The sequence below is a fragment of the Macaca mulatta genome, chromosome 11 (genome assembly GCF_049350105.2).
Source record: "Macaca mulatta isolate MMU2019108-1 chromosome 11, T2T-MMU8v2.0, whole genome shotgun sequence".
In the NCBI taxonomy this organism is placed as follows: Eukaryota; Metazoa; Chordata; class Mammalia; order Primates; family Cercopithecidae; genus Macaca; species Macaca mulatta.
Genome location: NC_133416.1, coordinates 137,781,312 through 137,805,070, shown reverse-complemented (window position 1 = coordinate 137,805,070; position 23,759 = coordinate 137,781,312). Strand labels below are relative to the sequence as shown.

Below are 23,759 nucleotides of genomic sequence, written 5' to 3'. Positions count from 1 at the left end.
GGCTCACGAGGAACACATTCAGCCAGTGTGGGGTTTCTGTCTGATTTCCGATCATGCACATTCTAATGGAAATGCCCTCGGATGCTGTAAAGAACAAAACTTGGACAACAGGAGCAACTGGAAATAACCGAGGGCCTGGGGAATGCTCCATCTTGGGAGCTCAAAGACGCTGCAGATATCAGATCACACAGTATCCTCTGTACCCACTCCCACAGCAAAACAGCCCCATACCCAGAGAGGGTGACTGGCATCTCTCAGGCCTGGGTTTATGTCCCGGCTGGTTACAGACCACAAGTGGGCAAGTCCCCTGACTCCTCCAGCCATGATGGTCTTCATCTGGAAGATCCAAATCATTCAGAAACGGAATGTCCAACTAATCACGGCTAAGACGACAAAGACGTTTAATTACCCCACATCACAGGAAGTCTGCAGTAGAGGCTGCGAGGTGGATTTGGCTCTCAGTGTGTCAGGGGTCTGGGTTCTGTCTCTTCCATTCTCTTGGCCTTTCTCTCATGGTTACAAAGTGGCTGCCATAGCTCCAATAATCGCACCCTCCTATGAGAGAACCCCAAGAAGGAAAAAAGGGATGAATGGAAGCCAGACTTCCTTCTAGTCGGACTTCCCATGATATCTCGCTGAGCAGACTGAGGTCACATGGCCACTACCCAGGCAGGAACTGGATTCCAATGAATGGCTTATCAGTGACGTGTCATCCAAAAGCCCACCAGCGTGGCTCAGTGGTAGAAAGGAGAGCTTTATTGGAGAGGCTCTGGTGCGTGCTGAGGGTGCTGTCTCTGAAGAGGGAAGGGCAGGGTGGTTTTTGTGCCTCACAGGGTCCACATTACACAGAACCATAGGCATTCAGGTTGGGGAAAAGCTGTCCATCCGTCCGAGAGGAGTCACACACACACATGCAGTGAGTAGACGTATCTGTAGCACCGCACCTGGGGCGGGGTTTTAGTGTTAGGTGGAATTGGCTCTTCCTACCAAAAGGTGAACCCCAGGACTCAACGCCTAAGCTAAAATGGGCCTAAGCCTCTTTAAGCTGAAACCGGCTTCATGTCTACAGTCGCTTGTCAGAAAAGTGTGTGTAAGGCCGGTCCTCTGCCCAGCTGGAGTTGCGTGGTCTGGGTTGTAAATGAGAGTTAGGAGGAGTCCCACAGCTCCTGTTGTTGGGGAGTTTAGCAAGAGTGTGGGTTTTCTTGCAGCATAGGAATTTCGAGAGCAGCCATGCCAGCCAGGCCTTGACCCCTCGGCCCCAGGTATCTTTTATTTCCCTAACCTTAGGGGCCATCTCAGTAGAGAAAGGTATCTGTTTTGGTCGCTTGGGTCACAGATGATTCATTCTCTTGGTGCTGGGCCCTGGGTGAGTTCTGGAGATAGGATTTCTGTTGACTGTTGTACTGGTCTGCTGGGGCTGCCATCACAGAATACCACAGATCAGGTGGCTCAAACAGCACGAGTCTGCTTCTCACAGTGCTGGGGGCTGGAAGTCCAGGACCGAGGCACCAGCAGGGCTGGTTTCCCCTGAGGCCTCCCTGAGGCCTGCAGATGGTGCCTTCTCCCTGAGTCCTCACGTGGCCTTTACCCTGTACATCCCTGGTACCTTGTCCTCTTTTTGTAAGGAAAACAGTCCTGTTGGATTAGGGCCCTACCATCATGATGTCATATAATCTTAATCACCTTTTTAAAGAGCCTGTCTCCAAATAGTCACATTGGTGGTTAAGGTTTCAACCTCTGAAGAGGGCGGGGTGGGGAAATACAGCTTAGTCCATAGCAAATGTGGAGTCAGCAACACCTGCCACGATAGCACAGGTTTATGAGGCTTTCCGTGTGTTGCATGACACGCAAAATGCAACTGGCATGTAGTAAGTTCTCAGTAAATGTGAGCTCTTATTTTGTGTATACAGGGAAACTGAGGCCCACAGAATTGAGAATTTTTGTCCATGATTACGCAGATGGTCTTCTAACAGAGCTGGAATTAGATTGAACCGAGGCCTGCAGAAGACCTGTTTCCATGCCTTTCCCAGTGTGCCCTGTTTTCCACCTACCCAGGAGTGAATCATTACCTTCCCTGCAATCTGCTCAGGTTTTGAACCCAGACGAAAGGCTGGAGCACTTGTTCTCTGGGTGTGGGACCCACATCCCCACTGGTTTTTGAGATTGGCATTCAGTGCTGTCTTATGGCAGCCACAGCCCCAGGTGGCCACAGAGCCCTGGACATGCGGTCACCTGGGGCTGAGTGTGACTGAGGCCCTGAATTTTTACTTCTATAAAATTAGTTACAGATTAGTTTACATTCTAATTAGTTTACATGTAAACAGCTACACGTGGCTGGTAGCCACCACTGCTGACGCCCAGCTCTGGATGACCACACCTGCTACAAGAGATGACTTTTCTAGAGAAGAGTAGAAATACAGCAGCAGAAACACAGCTCTGCACTTTCAAGGGCCTTCCAGTCCTTCTGATGAGCCTGCAGAGGAAGTCTGTCTGGCTAAGCATGCTATTAACGTTGTCGTGCTTGTTTCCTTTTTTAACAGAGCAAACAGGTCTGCTTCTATTAAAATTTAAAAAGCATTAATATTTAGCAGCATTGTTTTATGCTGTATTCATTTAGATGACAAGTGACACTTGTTTTCCATTTACAGTCGAGATATTTTCTGTAAAAGTAACATTAAATATTGATTCAATTCAAAGAATACATTCATTAATCATACGGATGACATCTGGCTAGGTGACGCATCATGATGGTGGCAGGGAGTGACTGAAGTTGAGCTGGTGCACAGACCGCTGGTTTTACAACCCGGGAAGCATTTCCTGAACACCCGCTTCTCCACGCTGCCCGCCCCGTCACACGTACCCTTACCCCGGCGTTATCCCATCTGCCCCAAGACACTGACGTTCTAGCAGGCGGAAGCCTCCACTTTTAGTTGACTATTATAGTATCTCTAGCATTTCACACATAGTAGGTGCCCAATGAGTGTTTGTCGAATGAATGAATGAAAGAAGTGAGGCTGAGGGTAGCCGAGACATTTGCTCTGAAAAAAATCACCTCCATTCTCCCAATATTTCAAATACATTTCCATTCAGTCCACAGTGAGAAATGCTCGCTATACCAATAAATAATATCTTTATCTATTTTTAAAAGTGTTTCATTGACAAAGACTGTCTGTGTTCCAGGTGTACGTCTTGATGACTGGATGTAGGTACCCACTGTGTAAAGACTGTCACGCACGGCTGAGTGTGGTGGCTCAAGCCTGTGTTCCCAGCACTTTGGGAGGCCAAGGCGGGTGGATCACTTGAGGTCAGGAGTTTGAGACCAGCCTGGCCAACATGGTGAAACCCCGTCTCCATTAAAAATATAAAAATTAGCTGGGTGTGGTGGCAGGTGCCTGTAATCCCAGCTACTCAGGAGGCTGAGGCACGAGAATTGCTTGAACCTGGGAGGTGGAGGTTGCAGTGAGCTGAGATCGTGATACCGCACTCCAGTCTGGGCAACAGGGTGAGACTTGGTCTCAAAAAGAAAAAAAGTCTGTCCCAGTCAGGTGAATTAATACATCTGTCATTGCCCATGCTGAACACGAGGCCCGCAGAACCTGCTCTGCGTGTAACTGAAACTCTGTACCCTTATTAAATCTAAGGAAAGAGGCTTTTAAGAGGAATTTGTGATTTTTAGTTTGGTGAGAGAAAAGGTGGTTTGCCAAGTGACAAGACTGAAGTTTGCTATAGTGATGATAAAAATCCCGTCTTGTGGAAGCTTTACCTCAGCTTCTCTATAAGTGAAATTTATAGCCCCAGGCCTGCTGGATGCAGGGCTCAGCACCTCCCCTATCCCCAGGGAGGGCCATCTGCCTGCCGGCATTCTCCACTGAGGACTGGAGGTAAAGCCGCGTGTCCCCCAGGAGAAGGCACCCGCCAGGTGGAGTTTCTAAGGCCATGTTCTCTGTCAGCAGAGGCAAGGGCAGACCTGGACCTTGGTCTCGGCCCTGTTGTTTACTTGCTGAGTGCCTTCGGCCAGTCACTAGACATCTCCCTGAAATGCTGGCGACCTTTGCTTAGAACACTATTCCAGGAATGGAGAGTCGGCTGACCTCAAGCATCTGGTGAACGCCAGACACCTCCTTCCGTCTCAGGAGTTGACCCCTAGCTCGCTGCTGGGGTTGAACAAAGTGAGACTGTTCTGTGGTGCAGGAAGTCCCTCGCCAGGGGCCTTGGGAGGGCCTCGTTAGAAACAACCTCACCTTTTTCATCCATTTAAACCCAGTTCGCTTTCATGCCTTCCACTTGGAGCCTGGTTGGAAGCGTTAGGCCTGGTGCAGCTGAGAGGCTGGTGTTACAGATTGCCCAGCTGAGGCCCTTCCCATCCTCCCTCCCGCGGGCTCGGGGCCAGAAACCTTCCATCTGCAGTGCCATGCAGCCTCCCTCAGCAGGCCAGGAACTGACCGTGATGCCCACGCATACACATCTTCATCTAGGTTAGTCACTGAAGCCAGATTTTTTTAAGATAAATACGTCACAGAATGCTATTGAATACTTTTGTCTTGCCACACCCCCGCAAAATAAACTGTTCCCAATCGACACCATGTAGCAAAAACACAGTATCTTTATGGATGTATTGCATTCATAAATCTGAGCGCATGACAGCGTGTAGTTTGAGTTGTCGAAGGTTTGCTTTGAATACCGTTACCACGAGACGGGGTGCTTTCTCTGTGAGTGGAAATCGGCGGCTGCTGCTGGCACCATCACTGCGAGAGTCCACCCGGCCTGTCGCCGTCTCCGAGCTGGCATGTTACCAGGTAGCCGCTTCATTTAAAGACACTTTTTTTGTTGAAGCCTTTACGCTGTCCGCAGCCTCCGCCCAGTGCCCCTGCTATCTGCACAATCTTCATCTCGTGCTGAGGCCGAGGTGGGCCTGGAGCGAGCACACAGTCTGTGCGGCGCGGCGGCTCCACCTCCTGCCAGGCCAGGCTGTCTGCCAGTGTCTGCGCGTGTGTGTTAGACAACGTGGCATGTTTTAAAAACCGAAGTGCCTTTTTATGGTGCATATACACCCCACCTTACCACTATCCCCCTGCCCCTCTGACACAATGCTGGATCCGGTGTACACCTGGTGTGCACTGATCCTCACTGTCACCAGAGTTTGCAGCCTTTGTCCAGCCAATAAGTTGGAGAAGCTGAGGGTGCCCAGAAATGGACATTCTGCCCACGTATTTTGTAAGCCCCAGTGGGTTTTCTGTCTTGTCCAGAGCTCAGGTGTTTCTGTACCTGTTGGAGCTGAGAGACCTGCGCTGATCCTGTCTCTGCCACTTCAACAGAGAGGGTGGGTATATCCTCTCCCAGCCTCACTTTCCAGAACGAGTAACACACCCCGTGCCCATCTCTGGGCCTGTGAACCCCGAGAGTCAGCAAAGCAGGGAAAGGGTTGGCAAGCTCAATCTGGCCTCCTCTAGGATGCGGAAGGAGCCATCCACTCAGTAGCCCCTTTGCTTGGCCCCCAGCCGCACTGTTGCCATGGAGACGAGTACCACACGGAGAGCAGCCGGGGGTCTGACCTCTCAGACATCATGGAGGAGGACGAGGAGGAGCTGTATTCTGAAATGCAGCTGGAAGATGGGGGAAGGAGGCGTCCCAGCGGCACGTCCCACAATGCCCTCAAGGTGAGTGGCCGGGGAAGGGGGACCCTGCACTCCGTCCCCAGAGTAGTTCCATCCACGTCCCTTTGCTGGGGCTGGTGAGGCAGGCTCCAGAGGGGCCTTGCCCTACAACCAGTAGCCCTCGGATTTGGATTCGCTTCTTTCTCACTATTGAATCTGCATTCGGGAATTACCTACACTCTGGTCTTGCTCTTGGCCAAAAGGTCTGGGTAAAGGAGTTTAGAGGAATCCATTTGACACCCTCCAGGGGGCACCCAGCTCTGTGCCAGCAACAGGAGTGGGGGGAATAGAACAAAGAAGACCTGCCTCCGCAGCCTTAAGTCTCACCTTGAGAGAATCGGCAGCTGAGAGAGCGTGAATCAGCCTCTAAATCTAAAGCAGAGTCGGGACGCTGTGGTCAGCAGGGAGCTCCTTAAAGGAGGGCACTCTGGTGGCCCTGCCTGGCGGTGGGCAGGAGTCAAGCACAGTGAGGTTGGAGGAGATGGGTGTGGAGGGAGGGCTGTCCCGCATCTGATCACACCGGCCTCGCAGATAGGCTGGAGGCTCCATGCACCTACTCAGACCACCTCCCGCTAGACCCTCTCCCTTCTGCTCCGGCAGAGGCCATCAGCAAGGGGTCGACGGGAGATTGCCTGCAGGAATATCGAGCTCGAGGCACCCTAGAGCCAAGGAGGGTGGGTTTCCCAGCCGCGTGGCTTCCCCTTGGTCCTGGCCTTGGGGAGACGTTTGCCACTGCTGCTGCAGCCGCTGGCCAGCGTCTGACTCCTGCGTTCATGTGCTCTGCAGGGCGGTGCGGGATGACCAGCTCTATGCACCAGGCCCTGTGCTAGGCCGAGGGGTGCCCTCTGCAGGTCCCAACCTAATGGGGAGACAGACAAAGAGCAAGCCATTGGTAGGAGCTTTGTGGGTTTTTCCAAATGAAAAAGGCCTTGGAGAGGAAAATTCCCCGGGACGAAGCCTCCCAGCACTGCTTTCTCCAGGAACACAGGGCGTGCATTTTGAATGGTGGACAGAAGGCTCATCCAAATCTGGCCTGCCGACTCGGTGCCTACTTGCATAGACAAGACTGACTTATGTTCTCCTGGCAAAGGCCCCTGGCAGGGCCTTGGGGATGTCCTGTCACCAAAGAACATGCCAGATCCCTATGCAAACCCTGCATGGTGCAGCACGTGCTATCCCCGGCAGCTCCTCCGTCCCCGCTCCCAGGTGACACCATGGAGCAGGCTCACACTGGCCTTTGCGGAGTGGTCCAGTCTGACCCCAGGACCCCTCTGTGTACCCCAGGGCCAGGAGCTCTGAAAAAGTGCCCATGAGTCGGGCCGGGTGAGGCGGGCAGCTGGTCTTCCCATGCCCCTGATGCCTCTCCTTTTGATGGAGGAAGAGCCTGGGATGGGGCTTCATGGGAATTGCTTAGCAGAGAAATAATGTCACCTTCTCTCCTCAGAAGGTGGCCCAGGGTCAAGCAAGTTCATCATAAAGTTCCTGGGCTGAGCCCCACCCCCTCCACCTCTTAGCAACGGGGATCACCGGGGCAGGGGCTTGGCCAGGATGGGGCAGCCTCCCTCTCCCATTCACAGGGTGTTGTCAGTTTTTAGAAATCATGTAGGAGGCTGGGCGTGGTGGCTCACGCCTGTAATCCCAGCACTTTGGGAGGCCGAGGTGGGCAGATCATGGGGTCAAGAGATCGAGAACATCCTGGTCAACACGGTGAAACCCCGTCTCTACTAAAAATACAAAAATTAGCTGGGCGTGGTGGTGCGGACCTGTAATCCCAGCTACTCAAGAGGCTGAGGCAGAAGAATCACTTGAACCCGGGAGGCAGAGGTTGCAGTGAGCCGAGATTGCACCATTGCACTCCAGCCTGGGCAATAGAGCGAGACTCCGTCTCAAAAAAAAAAAAAAAAAAAATTGTGTAGGCAGGTCTGGATTTCTGGATTCTCTTTAGAAATTACAAGATGTGGTACAGAGATCTGGCCACTCAGCATGCACGTTCCCACGTGGCAGTGAGAAGCTGTGCCAGAGCTGGGTCCCTGGTGGGCACAGCAGGTGTTCGGCCCCCACTGGCCTGGTTCACTCATCCCGCCTGCCTTGGAAAGTGCCCGGGGTTGCCATGCCTTTACTCTAAAGATGGTTCGTTTTTGATGTCCTTATTCGCTCCAATATTAGCTCATGTGCCCCCGAATCTGCAGAAAGTGAAGGGAGAGCGCTGTCAGCTGCAGAGTGTGCCCCGATGCCTCCTCCCCTGGCTTGTGGCCAAGTCCCAGGCCCATGGCAGACCCCATGTTAGGCAAATCCCACGTGGTCCCCGAGATCAAGGGGCCCACAGCCAGAGGGGGGACAGACAAGTCGCCCTGTTCTGTGCCCATGTGGCTCATCTCTACTGAGCATCCCCAGGGCTGATGGCCGGGACCCAGGGGCACGCTTTACCTGGGCGGTCAGCCAAGCCCCCTCGAAGGAGAGACCAGTCAGGAGTCCTTCATGCTCTTCGGGTAGAGGGTGAGTGAGGGCTGTTCCTGGCAGAGAGTGGTGACATGCAAACGGACAGTATAAGAGCCATGGACACTGGTTAAGCAGCTCCCGGTGCGGCCAGCCCCGTGCCACCCGCTAGAGACCATGATGGCTCAGGTACGGCTCTCAGGGATCCCAGAATGCAGGATGCAGAGGAGACAGGCGGACTCCAGTCCTCTGCTGACACAGACTCTGCACGACGGTGTGCAGGCCCTGTTGGTGGGGCTGGGGATGGCGTAGTTTCACGCAGCTTGTATCTTAGCAGGGAGAAGGGTGACACATCGGCCTAACTAGAAAGGCCTGCAGAGGGTGCTGAGCGCTGGAAGGGAAGCGGGCCCAGTGGATGGACAGGGGCAGGTCAGGCTCCCCGTCTGGTGAACTGTCTCCAGTCACAGTCAGCCTCCAGTGGCAGCTGCCCTCAGGGTTTCTGAGGACGCAGCACCGGGCAGTCTCCCCTGGCACCGTGGCCACACCCACCCTCCACAGCAGTGGTCCCGCGGGCACTGTGGGGCCTGATGTGCTGCCGGAATCTGACCTACCCTCTCCTTGGCTGGATGCATGGTGCTGGCTCCTGCCCGGCCCACTGGCTCTGCCTGTGCTCTGCCTCGGCCTGCACCCCGCACCAGCCCCGTCACCCATTCGGTTTTCATTCCAGAGCCCTCCACGGCATGCCCCCGGCCCGAGTAGACGCATGCTTCCCACCCCTCACTGCCTCCAGGACTAATTCTGTCTGTATTTTCTTTCCTCCCCCGGCCCCCACTTCATGCTGACCACACACTGTCTTTCCCGCGCCTGTTCTTGGCACGCCACCCCCGTAAGGACTGCACTGAGCATAGGACCTCTGAAGGCACTTTCTGGGAGCCCGAGTTTCCCCACCAGCCCCACAGGAAGAGACTTTTCAGTATCCCCGAAGTAGCGGAAGAGGATGGAGAGTGCTGCGGGCTGCTGCACAAACAGGGTGCAGGGCCGTCCCCCAGGGCCAGGACGGGGCTGGCCAGAGAGCCCAGGCCCGGCCGGCCCTGCAGGGGCGATGAGGCCCCTCGGGGCTCCTGGTTCCCGGCGAAGCACAGGGGCTCGGGGGCCGTCCCCCACGCGGAGGATTTCCTTCTGGAAGACAGGGGCTGTCGGTTCAGCCGCTCGGCCACCCGGAGCCCGGACAGCGGCCTGGACTGTGGGAGTGAAGAGGAGGAGTCACGGTTTGGCTTTGGAAACACCGTGGCCACGTGCAGCCCAGGCCCTGGCCACTGTCCCTGCAGGAGGGGCCTGAGGCCGCTGCTGGCCCGGCGGCGGACGCTGACCCGGCAGAGCAGCGTCGAGGAGGACTTTGGGGAGCAGGTGGGCCCCGGTGGCATCCTCAGGAACGACGACCCCCAGCCCAGCCCGGAGAGGCCGCTCCCCAGGAAGCACGGCTGGGGCGAGCCCGCCGAGCACCAAGATTTTCGGGGTGTCTGGAAGAAAAGCGTAACCATGCCCGACAGTAGGGCAGTTGCCCCCCACGCAAAGCCACCTCCCAGAGTTGCACAAGGCCCCCTGGTGTGTGACCTAAACTTCCTTTCCACAGCCACTTGCCAAACCAATCTGTTCCATTCTTTCATTGGTTTTCTGTTTGTCCTGGTGTCCATCCCTGGGGACGCTCTTGCCGGCTGTCTTCATTTTCCCTGCATTTTTGCTTTCTCAAGTCCCATTTGCTTCCCAACCTTTTGACCATGCTGAAGATTTCTTTACTTTGCTTAGAGTGATGATTTCCACCCCCCAGAATCAGTAATGAGTATGGCTGCTTGAATTAAAGGACAACTGAATCTAAATTTTAATTAAGGGTTAGCTGAAGTGCGATTCTCTGAAAGTCTGGCAACATGTTTGTGTGCACAGCGATCCTTAGGGATTTATTTATGACGACTAGGATTGTCGAGGGGTTTTTTTTCCTTGTTATTTTGGAGTTTTTTTCATTGCTTTTTGACCTTCATCCATAACCAAAAAAAAAAGAACAATGATTGAAGAAATCTATTTTTTTTTTTTTTTGCGTATTGTTTCCAAAGTTTTTGTTTTCTTCTCATTTGTTTTCTGTGCCCACGGTTTCCAGAACGCACTTTCCATGATCAGCCTTCTCCCCGCCGGCCCAGCCGTCTGGGCTTGTTGTTGGTGTTGAGCGTAGGGATTCATTGAAGGCTTCATTCATCTCTATATTGTGTCCTCTTTTCAGAACATTTGCTCCTGTCATGCTGACCTTTTCATTGAAAACACAGGTGAGCCATCCACATGGCGCCAGGCCTTGGGTCTGAGGCCGTGTGCTTGCGATGGGCCCACCCGGGAGAGGTGCGAGATCCGTACCTCGGCGACTCAGCTGCCCACCGCAGCCCGCGGCCCCCCGCCCCCACCGCAGGCTCTGCAGCAGGCATACCTCATCCCCAGACTCCCTGCCTGCCGTTCACGCCTGTGTTCCTGAGAACTTCCTCACTCCATTTACTTACTAGCAAGAAGAAGGTGTTGCTGTGATTGTCTTTAGTCAATCCTAACCCTGATCTAAAGGTGAATTTAGAGGTGAACTTAGCCAGAAAGGCGACCGGTCTGAGTCCTGGAATGTTACCAGCATCTTCAGATTAGGAGTAGAATGTTGAGTTTTGAAGCTGATAAAATGTAGAAACTTCCGTCTTTGTGTGTGAGAAACCTCACACACAACTTTTATCCAAGCAGGACAGGTGGAACTGCAGTGTCTTCCCCACTTTTGTGACAGCTGGGAGGGGGCATGTGGAGACTAGGAGGGGCTCAAGTGCTCCAAGGAGCCAAGGTGGGGCGAGATGTATTCAAGCCATTGTCTCTTTGGTCCAAAACATTTGTCTTCAGCACCAGCAGCAGCAACCAAGAGACCCCCTACGAGGAATTTTTTGCCCTCACCCCACCATGCGCCCAGCAGCGGCTCCGAGTAGAGAGTGGGTGCTGGTGCACGGCTTTGTTCTCTCCCAGGCCATTCAGCTAACCTTTCAGTTAAAAGCTAAGTTTAGTTGCCTTTAGAGATTCTGCTTCTCAACCCACTTGATTTGGCTAACTGAATTCTTCAGCTCCCAGTGCTGGCGAGACTTATGACTTTGCTGTTGTTTTGTCTTCAGATTTTAGGGAACCCAGCCTCTGCAGGACGGGTGGATCACATGGGTCGGAGGTTTCCCCGCGGCAGCGCTGGTCCTCAGAGGTCCCGGCCCGTGACAGTCCCATCCATCGGTTAGTGGCTCCATCGCTGCTGTTCTGTCTTCCAGCTGCGGAGCATGTGGCTGCTTTACTCCATCTCAGCATGAACACAATTTTAGGAGTAGCATTTTCAGCTAAGCACAGAACCCTCTGTTATTTATGGCAAAAAAGAAGGCAGGAACAGCACAAGATAAATGAAAGCTATTTGTAAGTATTCTTGAAATATCAAATTGGCCTTCTACATCCATGTTCTCCCCGCTGATTTGTTCCTGGAGAGTTTCACAGGGTAAGCACTGAAGGGACCACTTGTGTTCCCTCCCTCGTCCTGGCACGGGCTCCCTGGGACACTCGGTCAGAGCCCGTGGCAGGTGCAGAAGCTGGATGTCAGCGTGCCTCGGGGGTCCGTGAGCCCCGCCAGAGGGAACGCTGTCTGTCTGCAGAAGACACACTGGCAGCAGAGCTAAGTCCTGGGGGACACCGTGCAGCTGTGTGTGCCCCTGAAGTGCGTGCTCCCCACATCCATCTGGGCACCTCCCCTGCTCATGAGTCATCATCGGGCATTCTGTTTCCATTCTCTTCCTGACATTCTGGAATTCAGCCAGCCATGCTGAAAGCTATCGTTTTAGCCATCCTCATCAATCCGCAGAGGGGGATACTTCTATTATTGGAATCAATCATGGCAAGGAGAATTCCAAAAAGTATTATGCATAAGATAATGGAAGCTGGTCATCAGCACAGAGGAACCAGGCTTCTATGAAAACACACACACACACACACACACACACACACACACACACACACACACACACACACACACACATGCAAGGAGAACTCCTGATACTACAGAAGTAGATGAGGAGAAACCGTCTTGGTTTGGCATGACAGGGCTCAGGGAGGATAACTTCTGGATTGTCTAGGCCCCTGAAAAGCCACCTGGAATCTCACTGAAATAGCTGAAGTTTAGGCAACTGGTCTTCTTTTCTGTCAACTCAAAATGAAGACAGGCTTCATGAAGCAAACAGATTTTTTAAATTGTGTCCTGCCAGACTTTTTCTTCCTTGTACAATTCAAACAGTAAGAAAAAAAAATTTCCTTTTCCATCTTTACAGTTTTTAGATTGTTTTTATCTTTAACCAGTAAAAATTCCATGCAGTGTTAAAGATCCGCAGGCAACAGTATTTTCAGTTAACTGAATAATAAAAGATGCAGTCAGGATCAGAGAACCTTGATGGTCGTACTACAGATCAACTAGCAGGGTTAGTGGAGCCCAGATTCCTTTCGGGTGTTCTAAACCTACTGCGTGTCTCTCAAATCTTCATTCACTTTGTGTCCCTCCGGAGGAACTACGGAGCTTAATAAATAGGTTCTCCTGGCTTTCGTGTTAAATGGCCTGTCTGAGATGTCCTGTCTTGAGAAACGAGGTGGGGAAAAGGCCACTCCTCCTGTTCAAGGCTCTCTTTCTCTCTCTCTGGTGAGGGTGAGTTTTCAAGTCTTCACGTGATGGTAACTTTAATGAGTGAAATGACCTGGTGATGGGGTAGCCACTGACAAGTTAATGCTGTGGCCATTCAGAAAGGACGTCCTTTGGAAGAGGCATGCTGGGTCTTCTCTTCCAATCTCCTAGGACTGAGAACTGAAAATTGGGCTGTGACAAATCAGCACTTGAGCCAGGAAGTCCAAGAAAACCAATCCTGGGCCTGCAGTCTTGCCAGGGTGACCCTCGCTGTCAGAGTCGCAGGCGACAATTTGGCTGGATTTTTCTGCAGCTGTGGAGTTCCAAAGGCTGCATATGTGTCTTAATTTCAGGAGGACACTTGTTAAATTGGGCGAAAGAGCAAATCTATGTCAACACCTTAACAAGGAAAAATCCTCTGAACATAACTCGGAAAAGAGTTAACTGACAAACCTATGAAAGGTTTGCTTTAATTGTGCTGATTTCTTATCACGTAGCCAGCCAGGAAACCACGTAAAAATAACGAAAACCAGACACTTTATACACAAACACACATCTCAGCACCTATGATGGTTTCAAAAGGAAACAGAAGTGGTGGGTGCTTATCACCCACCTGAGGAGGCGGCCCTGGCAAAGAGCCTTGGGAAATGAACACACTGACAGCTGAACAGACAGGATGCTCCTCTAGTTCTCATTTACTTAATTGTATTTTTCTTGTGAAAATATTAGAGAACAATATTTTAGAAATCTGCTACATTTCAAAAGCATTACTTTTTCAGAGGAAATTAAGTCTGTAAACCATATACTTCCTATTTTTAATAAGCAGTGGACCTACAACAAAAAATAATATAATAGGTTCTCTGGATTTCCAAAATTTAAAAAATGTCTTTCATGATTAAACAAAATTATGTAGCTTCCTATCTAATAAATTCTAAACCATACAATTAGCATAAAGAGGTCTCGACGCTGATAGATGTCTTCATATATATATTTAATTAGGTTTGGTTTTATCCTTTATAATTTTTGGTCTTTGCATTTATCTAGTTGTTGACCTGTCAGACAGAAGGCCTGCAGATTCACCCTTCTAAAACCAAAGCACTATGTTTAAGAGGATTCTATTCTTAGGAATCAACTCTGAATATCTCCTCTGTAGTCTCCCATTTTTTTTGTTATTTGTTATTTTGGCTACTGAGCCTACAAAGTGAGGAAAGTACAGCACATTTTCTTCGTGTTCAGGGAGGAAAAATAAATTAACTCTATTGACAAAGCTTTGCCCCTTAAAAAGGAGAGCCCTTTTCTTAAGGTTTCCCTGCAAGCAAAAAAAAAAAAAAAAAAAAAAAAAAAATCAAAAGCTGTCAACTCCGTTTAATAGATGATTCCCTTTATCTCCACAGAAATTACAATGGACAGTAGCAGGGAGGGCGGTCGATCTGGGCCAGGTAGTGAGGGAAACCTCTCTCCTGTAGAAAACGGTGCTTATTCTCATGGCACCGGTGGCTTTGGGAGGCCACCCAGGCGGCCAGGCATGAGCCCTGATCTCCCACATGATATGCACACCCTTTCTCCTAGCAGACCCCTTGGGCCAGCACGCTTCCTCAGCAGGACAGGAGGCAGTGCCCACTCCCCCCAGGGTCAGACGGACAGCTGCAGGTAAGTGCTGCTTTCAGTCTCGCCTGCCACCACCAAGGACAAGGGACCCCCAATGGCCCAGTCCAGCCTGCAGTGAAGCCAAGTTTCCACAGACACATTCCAGGGAGGCTGCTGCTCTCTCCCTGTCGAGGTCCGGTGCTCATAACACATCCAGTGCATCCTCTCTGGAGGAGCGGATGGTGGAGTCACCACAAACACATGACTTTATTCACATACGTTCAACTCCAAGTGCTCCGCCCACCTCTACCCCACACCTGTCTTCCCCCCACACAACGTGACACTGGGCAGTTCTCTGAAAGGAGCCTTCGTCGGGGGACTGGCCTCAGGCAGCTCTGTGTTGGGGTGTCTGCCTAGATGCCTCCCGTGGTGTGGCCAGTTGCATGGTGCATGTGAGTTTGGACTTGAAGACAAAACGATGTGTTTTTGCAGATCATGGTCCTTGACCATAAGCCACTTACTGAGAAAATGCACTCTTCCCTAGGCTCTAGGAGGGACTGGAAAGATTTTCAAGGGGGATGTCGACCACCCCCAACTCTCTCTAGGCTCTGACCATAGCCCCTCACCCCTCTGCACATTTTGAGGCCACAAACTTGCCACATAAACTCAGCTGGAAAGTGCTGAGAACTTGCTTGGAAAATGCTGTAGCCAGAGGTTCTCCTCCACCGGCATTTTTCCGTACCTGGAACTGCATTCACTAGATCACACTGACATGGTCATTAAGTTCCTCCAGCAGAATGGAAAGCACATCCTTCTCGCGCAGCCACAGCTGTTCTCCACCATCATCCCTGGGTGCGAGAAAGGGCTGCACAGTTGTGCCCGCTGTAGAGGCCACGGAACGCTTCACATTCTGTTGAACTCGGATACCACCTGAAACCAGAAAAAACGTCATCAGGTTTTTTCACTGACTATCGACAAAATCAAAATAGCATGGAGAAATTAATGAAGCCTGCTGTGGAAAAGTTTTGTTCCCTGGCAGAAATTACATTTTAGATTAGGCATTCAAAAAAGACTCTACATCTCAATAATGTAAACAATTTATTACGTTTTAAAATTCAACGTTTCCTGCAGCCAAAACGCTTTTTGTTTTTAGACTACATGTTTTGTTTTTTTCTGGTGAAAGAGGCTGATCCGTTTGGTTCTTTCTCTACCACCTGTCCTGCCTTTTCCACATACCCGTGTCCTCTCGTCCCACCACCTGTGTTCCTCGTGCTGGGACCGAAGCTCCCGCTAGGCTGCCTCTCCCAGTCCTGCGCTTTCTGCTGCCAGCTGGCGTCATTCTCACTCGCTTCCATGACGGTGTTCTGAGACCACCTCCCAGGATCAGACCAATATTATCTGTCGGTTCCCTCTCCCCCGCCTTCTCTCTCCATACATATATGCACACATATATCTAATGATGTTCAGTGATACATATGTATATATATGCATATGTATTAGGATTTCCAAAATAATTGTTTTGACTTTTTAGAATCAACTTTCAACTTTTATTTTGGATTCACCGGGGTACATGTGCAGGTCTGTTACATGGGTATAGTGAAGAGTGCTGAGCTGTGGGGTACAAATGATGCCATCATTCAGATAGTATAGCACCCTGTCAGGAATTTCTCAGCCCTTGCCCCCTCCCTCCTCCACCGTCTAGTGGTCCCCAGTTTCTGTTGTTCCCATCTTCGTGTCTATGTGGACCCAATGTTTAGCTCCCACTTGTAAGTGAGAACATGAGGTATTTGGTGCTCTGTTCTTGTGTTAATTTGCTTAGGATGATGGCCTCCAGTGGCTGCAGGCGACATGATTTTGTTCATTTCTCTGGCTGCGTATTATTCCATGTGGTATATGTACCACATCTTTATTCAGTCCACTGTTGATGGGCATCTAGGTTGATTCCATGTCCCTGCTACTATGAACAGTGCTGCGATCACCATATTGAGTGCCTGTGTCTTTTTGGTGAAACGACTTCTTTTCCTTTGGGTATATACCCAGTAATGGCACTGCTGGGTCAAATGGTAGTTCCGTTTTAAGTTCTCCAAGAAATCTCCAAACTGCTTTCCACGGTGGCTGAACTAATTTCCATTCCCTCCAATGGCATATACGTTTGTAAGTGTTTCTTTTCTTTGCAGCCATCCCAACGTCTATGTTTTGACTTTTTAATTGTCATTCTGAATGGTGTGAGATGGTCTTCCATCGTGATTTTGTTCTGGATTTCTCTGATGATTAGTGATGTGGAGCATTTTTTCATAGGTTTATCATCTGCGTGCATGTCGTCTTTTGAGACGTCTATTCATGTCCTCAGCTCTTTCTGATGGAGTCATTTTTTGCTTATTGATCTGTTAAGTTCCTTGCAGATTCTGGACATTAGACCTTTATCAGATGCACAATTTGCAAATATTTTCTCCCATTCTGTAGGGTGTCATTTACTCTCTTGATAGTTTCTCTTGCTATGCAGAAGTTCTGTAATTAGGCCATGCATGTTAATTTTTGTTTGTGTTGCAATTGTTTTTGTGGTCTTTGCCATACATTCTTTGTCAAGGCTGATGTCCAGAATGGCATTTCCTAGGTTTCCTTGCAGTATTTGTATAGTTTGAGGTCTTACGTTTAAATCTGTGATCCATCTTGAGTTAATGTTTGTATATGGTAAAAGGTAGGAGTCCAGTTTCAATCTTCTGCATGTGACTAGCCAGTTATCCCAGCAGCATTTATTGAATGGGGAGTTCTTTCCCCATTGCTTATTTTTCTCAACTTTGTCAAAGATCAGATGTTTGTAGGCATGTGGTTTTAGTTCTGGTTCTCTAGTCTGTTCCATTAGTCTGTGTGTCTGTTTTTGTACCAGTGCCACACTATTATAGTGACTGTAGCCTTATAGTATAGTTTGAAGTCAGGTAACGTGATACCTCCATTTGTTCTTTTTGCTTAAGTTTACTTCAGCTATTTGGGCTCTTTTTTGGTTCCATATGAATTTTAGAGTAGTTTTTCCTAATTCTATGTAAAATGATGATGGAATTTTGATAGAAATAGCATTGAATCGTATACATACATAACAAACCTGCACATTGTGCACATGTACCCTAGAACTTAAAGTATAATAATAATTTAAAAAATCGCACTGAGTCTGTAGGTTGCATTGGGCAATATGGCTACTTTAATGATATTTATTCTTCTAACCCATGAGCATGGAGTATTTCAGCGTTCACGTCATCTATGACTTCTCTCAGCAGTGTTCTGTAGTTCTCCTTGTAGAGATCTTTCACCTCCTTGGTTAGATATATTCTGTGTGTCTTAGTTAGATGTAATCTGTATATTGTGTGTGTGTGTGTGTGTGTGTGTGTGTGTGGCTATTGTCAAGGTGATTGCATTCTTGATTTGGCTCTCAGTTTGAACAATTTATTGGTGTATAGAAATGCTACTGATTTTTATACATTGATTTTGTACCCTGAAATTTTATTGAAATTGTCTATTGGTTTAGGAGCCTTTTAGCAGAATCTTCAGGGTTTTCTAGGTTTAGAATCGTATCATCAGTGAAGAGAGGTAAGTTGACTTCTTATTTCCTATTTGGATGCCTTTTCTTTCTTTCTCTTGCCTGACTGCTCTGGCTAGCACTCCAGTGTTGAACAGGAAGGGTGAGAGCAGGCATCCTTCAGTGTTGAACAGGAAGGGCAAGAGCAGGCATCCTTGCCTTGCTCCAGTTCTTAAGGTGAATGCTGCCAGCCTTTGCCTGTTCAATATGATATTGGCTGTGGGTTTGTCATAGATGCCTCCTACTATTTTGAGGTACATCTTTCAATGCCTAGATTGTTGAGGGTTTTTTTACTCATGAAGGGATGTTGAATTTTATTGCAAGCTTTTTCTGCACTATTGGGATAATCATATGGTTTTTGTTTTAGTCCTGTTTATGCGGTGAATCATATTTATTGATTTGCATATGTTGAACCAATCTTGCATTTGAGGGATAAAGCCTACTTGGTCATGGTGAATTGTCTTTTTGATGTGCTGCTGGATTCAGTTTGCTGGTATTTTGTTGAGGATTTTTGCATCTGTGTTCATCAGGGATATTAGTCTGTGGTTTTCTCTTGTTGTGTCTGTCAGATTTGGGTATCAGGGTGATGTTGGCTTCATAGAATGAGTTAGGGCGGAGTCCTTCCTCCTCAATTTTTTGGAATAGTTTCAGTAGAATTGGTACCAGCTCTTCTTTGTATGTTGGTAGAATTCAGCAGTGAATTCATTTCATTACTATTGGTCTATTCAGGGTTTCAATTTCTTCCTGATTCAATCCTGGGAGGTTGGGTGTGTCTAGGAATGTGTCCATTTCCTCTAGTCCAAAAGAACCACTTTTAGAAGCTGGGTGGTATATGGAGCTGAAACCCAGTTCACCAGGAAATTATTAATTCATTGTAATAAAGATGTGTTTGTTGCCAGTTACGTATTTACCTAAGTGAACAGCTGGTCACCTCCACGGACTTTGATTAACATACAAATGTATTTTAAACGTGGGTGGTGCTTAGCTTTCCATTTTGCAGAGCGTGTGGGTCCTGGGAAGCCTCCCCAGCACGGGCCATCCTGCCCCTGGCACTGCGGCAGCTCCTGCCCCAGCCTGTGCTCTCTGGGGAGGCCTCCGAAGCCCAGGCCCGTCTCAGTGCCTTCACACGCAGTGTGGCAGGTACAGAGTGTGGGTGTAGTTATGTGCTTCTCCAGTTCATCTGAGCTAGACCTCCTCATCTATTTCTGCCGACATGTTAAGACACAAAAAAGACGAAAGTCAAGGAACTGCTGCCATCCTCACTGCTTTCCAAAGCTGCATTTCCTGTGCGCATTCCTCAGTTAGGCTCACTGCCGCTCTGTTCTTCACCCCCACTTGCTCTCAGACGATTACGGGCGAGACCGCCTTTCTCCAGACTTCTATGAAGAGTCGGAAACTGACCCTGGTGCCGAAGAGCTCCCGGCCCGGATCTTTGTGGCTCTCTTTGACTACGACCCGCTCACCATGTCCCCAAACCCAGATGCTGCAGAGGAGGAGCTCCCCTTTAAAGAAGGCCAGATCATCAAGGTGCGGGACGGCTGCCTGGGGCAGCTTCAACAGCCCCTGAGGCGGGTCTGGGTCGCGGGGGCGGAGACTGGTAACTCAGAGATACAACTGCCCCTGCAGATCATGGGTGGGACACATCAGCCGCCTTCTCCTGCAGGCTGTGGGCGAGGCACGGGGAGCCGGGCACAGGAGGAGGTGGCATGGTGCTGTGACGGCCAGGGACCTGCCCTCTGCAGAGTGCCTTCTCCAGCGTCTGCCCGGTTTGTGTGCACACAAACACCCAAATGTGTCCTGTGAACTCTGGATTCTATTAGGGCCTATGTTGTTGAGAAAAATATACAGGCTCCAAATTTTAAAACACTTCTCAGTCAACAGGCAGGCAGGGAAGAAAGGAAGGAGGGAGTAAAAGGGAGGGAAGAAGGGAGCATCAGTAGCTAGAGGCTGGAGTTCCACGCCTTAGTTCTTTAATACGCCTGATGGAGGCTGTTTCCTATCCCTTTGATAGCTAGCCGTCTTTTTTTTTTTTTTTTTTTTTTTGAGACAGAGTCTTGCTCTGTCACCCAGGCTGGAGTACAGTGGCACCATCTCGGCTCACTGCAACCTCTGCTTCCCGGGTTCAAGTGATTCTCCTGCCTTAGCCTCCCGAGTAGCTGGGACCACAGATGCACGCCATCACACCCAGCTAATTTATTTTTGTATTTTTAGTAGAGACAGGGATTCACCATGATGGCCAGGCTGGTCCCGAACTCCTGACCTCAAGGGATCTGCCCGCCTTGGCCTCCCACAGTGCTGGGGTTACAGGCCGTGAGATCCAGCCTTCTGAGAGAAGAGGTGCCTTGTGAGTTTTAAGGAGGGAAAATGAGAGACAGCGTGCTGTTCAGTAGGAGAGGGGCAAGACAGAGGGCCTTGAACCCTGTTTGCAGTTTCATCAAGGGTCCTGACGGTTGGCATCTGAGAACGGTCGGAATGCCTGCTGGGTGGCACTATCTTGCTACGTAGGAACCCATTTCAGGCAGACAGCAACACCGCTTTGTGCAGCCTACCTGGTCCTTCTTGGTCGAGTGGGGTCTCATCACGCACCCTTTTAATGTGCGTGAATTTAAATACATGCATTCATCCAAGCAAACCGCCTGCCTAATGAGAAGAATGGCAGGTTGTCCAAACGCTAGATGAAAAACTGGCTCGAGTCCATCATAGAGCGAGGGTTACATGTACACATCTATGGCACACACGTGGGTGACCTACGCAGGTGATTTATGGTATTTTAAAACCATATTTAAAATATATTTTCGACTAGACTCACCGTCAGTGGGACTACTGTATTTCTGAACCAATCAATTACAATGCTTGATTTATTTTTCCCCACGACTCTAGGTTTATGGTGATAAAGACGCTGATGGATTCTACCGTGGAGAAACCTGTGCCCGGCTTGGCCTTATTCCTTGTAACATGGTCTCTGAAATACAAGCAGATGACGAGGAGATGATGGATCAGCTTCTCAGACAGGGCTTTCTCCCTCTGAATACACCTGTGGAGAAAATAGGTAAGCGTAAACCCCTCTTCGACCTTTCCTGTGCGTTTTATCGCACAAAACGCCTGCTGCTCAGAGAGGCAAGTGGTGATGAGGGGACCCCAAGTTGCATCATTTAAATACGCCAAAGTCATGTAAATGTTGACCAGTGATTTTTCTTGGGCAAAAGCCACTCTCCAAACCAGGACTGCCAGTAGTCTCCTGCGTGCTTTAGGGACACACGTACATAAATGTGAAGACATAGATGATCTAATGGGCGATGAAGTACAGTCTTGCTTGCAAAAACTTTATCACACCCAGAAAACACATGATTAGCTGCCTTCTGGTAATACGGTGTGAACATCAGCCTGTCTACAATAAATTTCAGTGGGTGGTCAGGGGAGCGCTGTGCCTTTCATTCTTTAGGTGACCTTTGCTTATCCAAGAGGCACAAAAGCTTTTTTCTCTTTAGTTTGGGTAGACATGAAACTCCTTCATTTATCTTAAGCCAGTCTGCAAGCACCCGTGAGAATGCAGCAAAACTATTTTCAGTGATTTTTAAGCAACATTACATTTATGAGTTTTAAATTTTTTTCCATGTACAATGACAATGTATTCATTTAAAAAGCCTCTATTGTCTCAAAAAAAGCCTCTATTTTTTCTAAAACGCAGTAGAGAGATATCAGTTTTATAGCATTCATATTTAAGGTTTAATACTTCAAAACTTGATTAACTTCTAAATCAGACTTCAAAGACAAAATTCAGTGCTTCAAACACTATACATAGTTTTAAGGATAATCACAAAATCAAAACATTTCAACCTTTTTTGGCATTAATAAGCGCATCATCTCAAGATAGAATCCACATCTAATAGTCAAGGTTTAGTGTGAATATATCGCCCACATTAAATCCATGAGATTGAAGATCTTTGAGCCCTTTATCCCCCTATCCACTTTTGTTAAGATCTTCTTTCCCGAAGTGGACTAAGGCTGTTTCGAAGAGAATACAGGCCCTGTACACCACAGACCCAGAAAGTATACAAGAATTTCTTTTAAGGAATGGTAACTTGATTTATATTATCAATTAGATTAAATGTTTTTTATTCTATTTTTTTTAATGTGGATGGCCAAGGGAACCTAGCCTGATATATCTACGTGTCCCCCACCCCGCCCCACCCCCGCCATCGCCAGAAACTATCATCCTTAATGGTGAAATGCTGAATGCGATCCTCCTAAGACTGGGCACAGACAAGGACTTTGGCCCTCACCACTCCTTTTGCACATCATACTGGGGGTCATAACCAGGGCGACATGGTGAAGGAAAGTCACACCTGGTGTACAGACTGGAAGGGAAGGAATACAACTTTTTCTATTCACAGATGACATGGAAATCTACTTAGAAAATCTCAAGCAATCTCAAAGAATAAAAAAGTTCCTAGAACTAACAAATGGAGTGTAGCAACCTCCACGGATACAAGGTCAATATACAAAAATCAGTTGTATTTCCATATGTGAGAAGTGAAAATTTAGAAATTAGAATTTTTAAAAGTAGTGCCAATTACAATGACACAACAAAACATGAACTACTTAGCATGAAATCTAACAAAACATGTGCAGTATTTGTATGACGAAAACCAGAAGACACTGAGGAAAGAAATCAGATACCTAAATAAATGGACAGAGAGACCATATTCATGGACTTAACATTGTTATGTCAGCTGTCCACAAGGTAGCCTACAGATGCAGTGCAAGACCATTCAAAATCTGTGCCGGGATTTATATAGACTCAACAAGCTAATTCTAAAATGTATATGGAGAGGCAAAGGAACTGGAATAGCCAAAACTGTTTTCAACAAGAACAAGAAGGTTGGAAGTTCACGTAAGCTAATGGAAGCTTACTACTGTAGAGGTAAGCTAATTGAGGTAACGTGGTGTTGGAGAAAGGATAGAAATGTAGATTAATGGGGCAGAATGAAGTCCAGAAACAGACCAATACATATGGAGTCCACTGATTTTGGACAAAGGTAAAAAGGCAATTCAATGGAGAAAGGGTGCTCTTTTCAATAACTGGCGCTGGCATTACTGCACATCCATATGCCAAAAATGAATCTTAACCCATACTCTCACCATATTAGAAACTTCAATAAAAATGGATCATGCTTTTAAGTATAAAAATTAAGACTCTAATACTTCCAGAAGAAAACGCAGGAGAAAACTTTATAATAATCAGGCAACGATTTCTTTGATAGGACATGAAAACACGATCCATAAAAGGAAAAAGTCAGTGTTAGGCTTCACCAAAATTAAATACTCTGCACTGGAAAAGTGCAGAATAAAAAGACAGCCACAAGCTGGCAGAAAATACTTACAAGTAGTCCACTGGAAAAAGGACTTGCGTTCAGAATACACAGAGACTTTTCAAAACTCATCAGTAAGGAAACAATCCAATAAAAATATGTATAAAATATTTAAGTGACCTTTTACCAAAGATGATATGTGGGTGGCAAATAAGCACATGAAAAGATGCTTAACATCACCAGTGAAATACGAATTAAAACCACCCTGAGAAACCAATGCACACACACTTAGAATGGCTAAGATTAAAACGACTGGCCGTCGCAGGGGTGGGCACAAAGTGTGCCAGGTGAGCCTCTGCACTGCTGGTGAAAGTGGATAATGGCATCACCGCTCTGCAAAATAGTTTGCTGGTTTCTTGTAAAGTTATATATGCACTTACAATACAATCCAACAACTTCACTCTTATACACTTACCCAAAAGAAAGGGAAACTT

The 23,759-nt window shown here is 48.5% G+C and overlaps 2 protein-coding genes across 9 annotated transcripts in view; one reads left to right on the top strand and one right to left on the bottom strand.

The window, feature by feature from the left end:
- RIMBP2 (RIMS binding protein 2) overlaps positions 1 to 23,759 on the top strand; it is a 328,067-nt gene that overhangs the window by 290,875 nt on the left and 13,433 nt on the right. For 5 of the 8 annotated variants that reach the window (XM_015109708.3, XM_015109709.3, XM_028830164.2 and 2 more), the window contains exons 15-18: positions 5,499 to 5,657; positions 11,267 to 11,375; positions 19,299 to 19,480; positions 20,834 to 21,002. In XM_015109708.3, the coding sequence (XP_014965194.1) occupies positions 5,499 to 5,657; positions 11,267 to 11,375; positions 19,299 to 19,480; positions 20,834 to 21,002 (619 nt within the window). Of the gene's footprint in view, positions 1 to 5,498; positions 5,658 to 8,981; positions 9,696 to 11,266; positions 11,376 to 19,298; positions 19,481 to 20,833; positions 21,003 to 23,759 lie in introns of all 8 variants that reach the window. The other 3 variants (XM_015109703.3, XM_077955841.1, XM_015109704.3) reach the window with 1 other exon arrangement.
- The window catches only part of PIWIL1 (piwi like RNA-mediated gene silencing 1), an 80,102-nt gene continuing 69,815 nt past the window's right edge, over positions 13,473 to 23,759 (bottom strand). The window contains exons 21-22 of the transcript XR_013400589.1: positions 20,763 to 20,987; positions 13,473 to 15,312 (exon numbers count right to left, since the gene is read on the bottom strand). The gene's annotated coding sequence lies outside the window, so the exon portion shown is untranslated. The remainder of the gene's footprint in view (positions 15,313 to 20,762; positions 20,988 to 23,759) is intronic.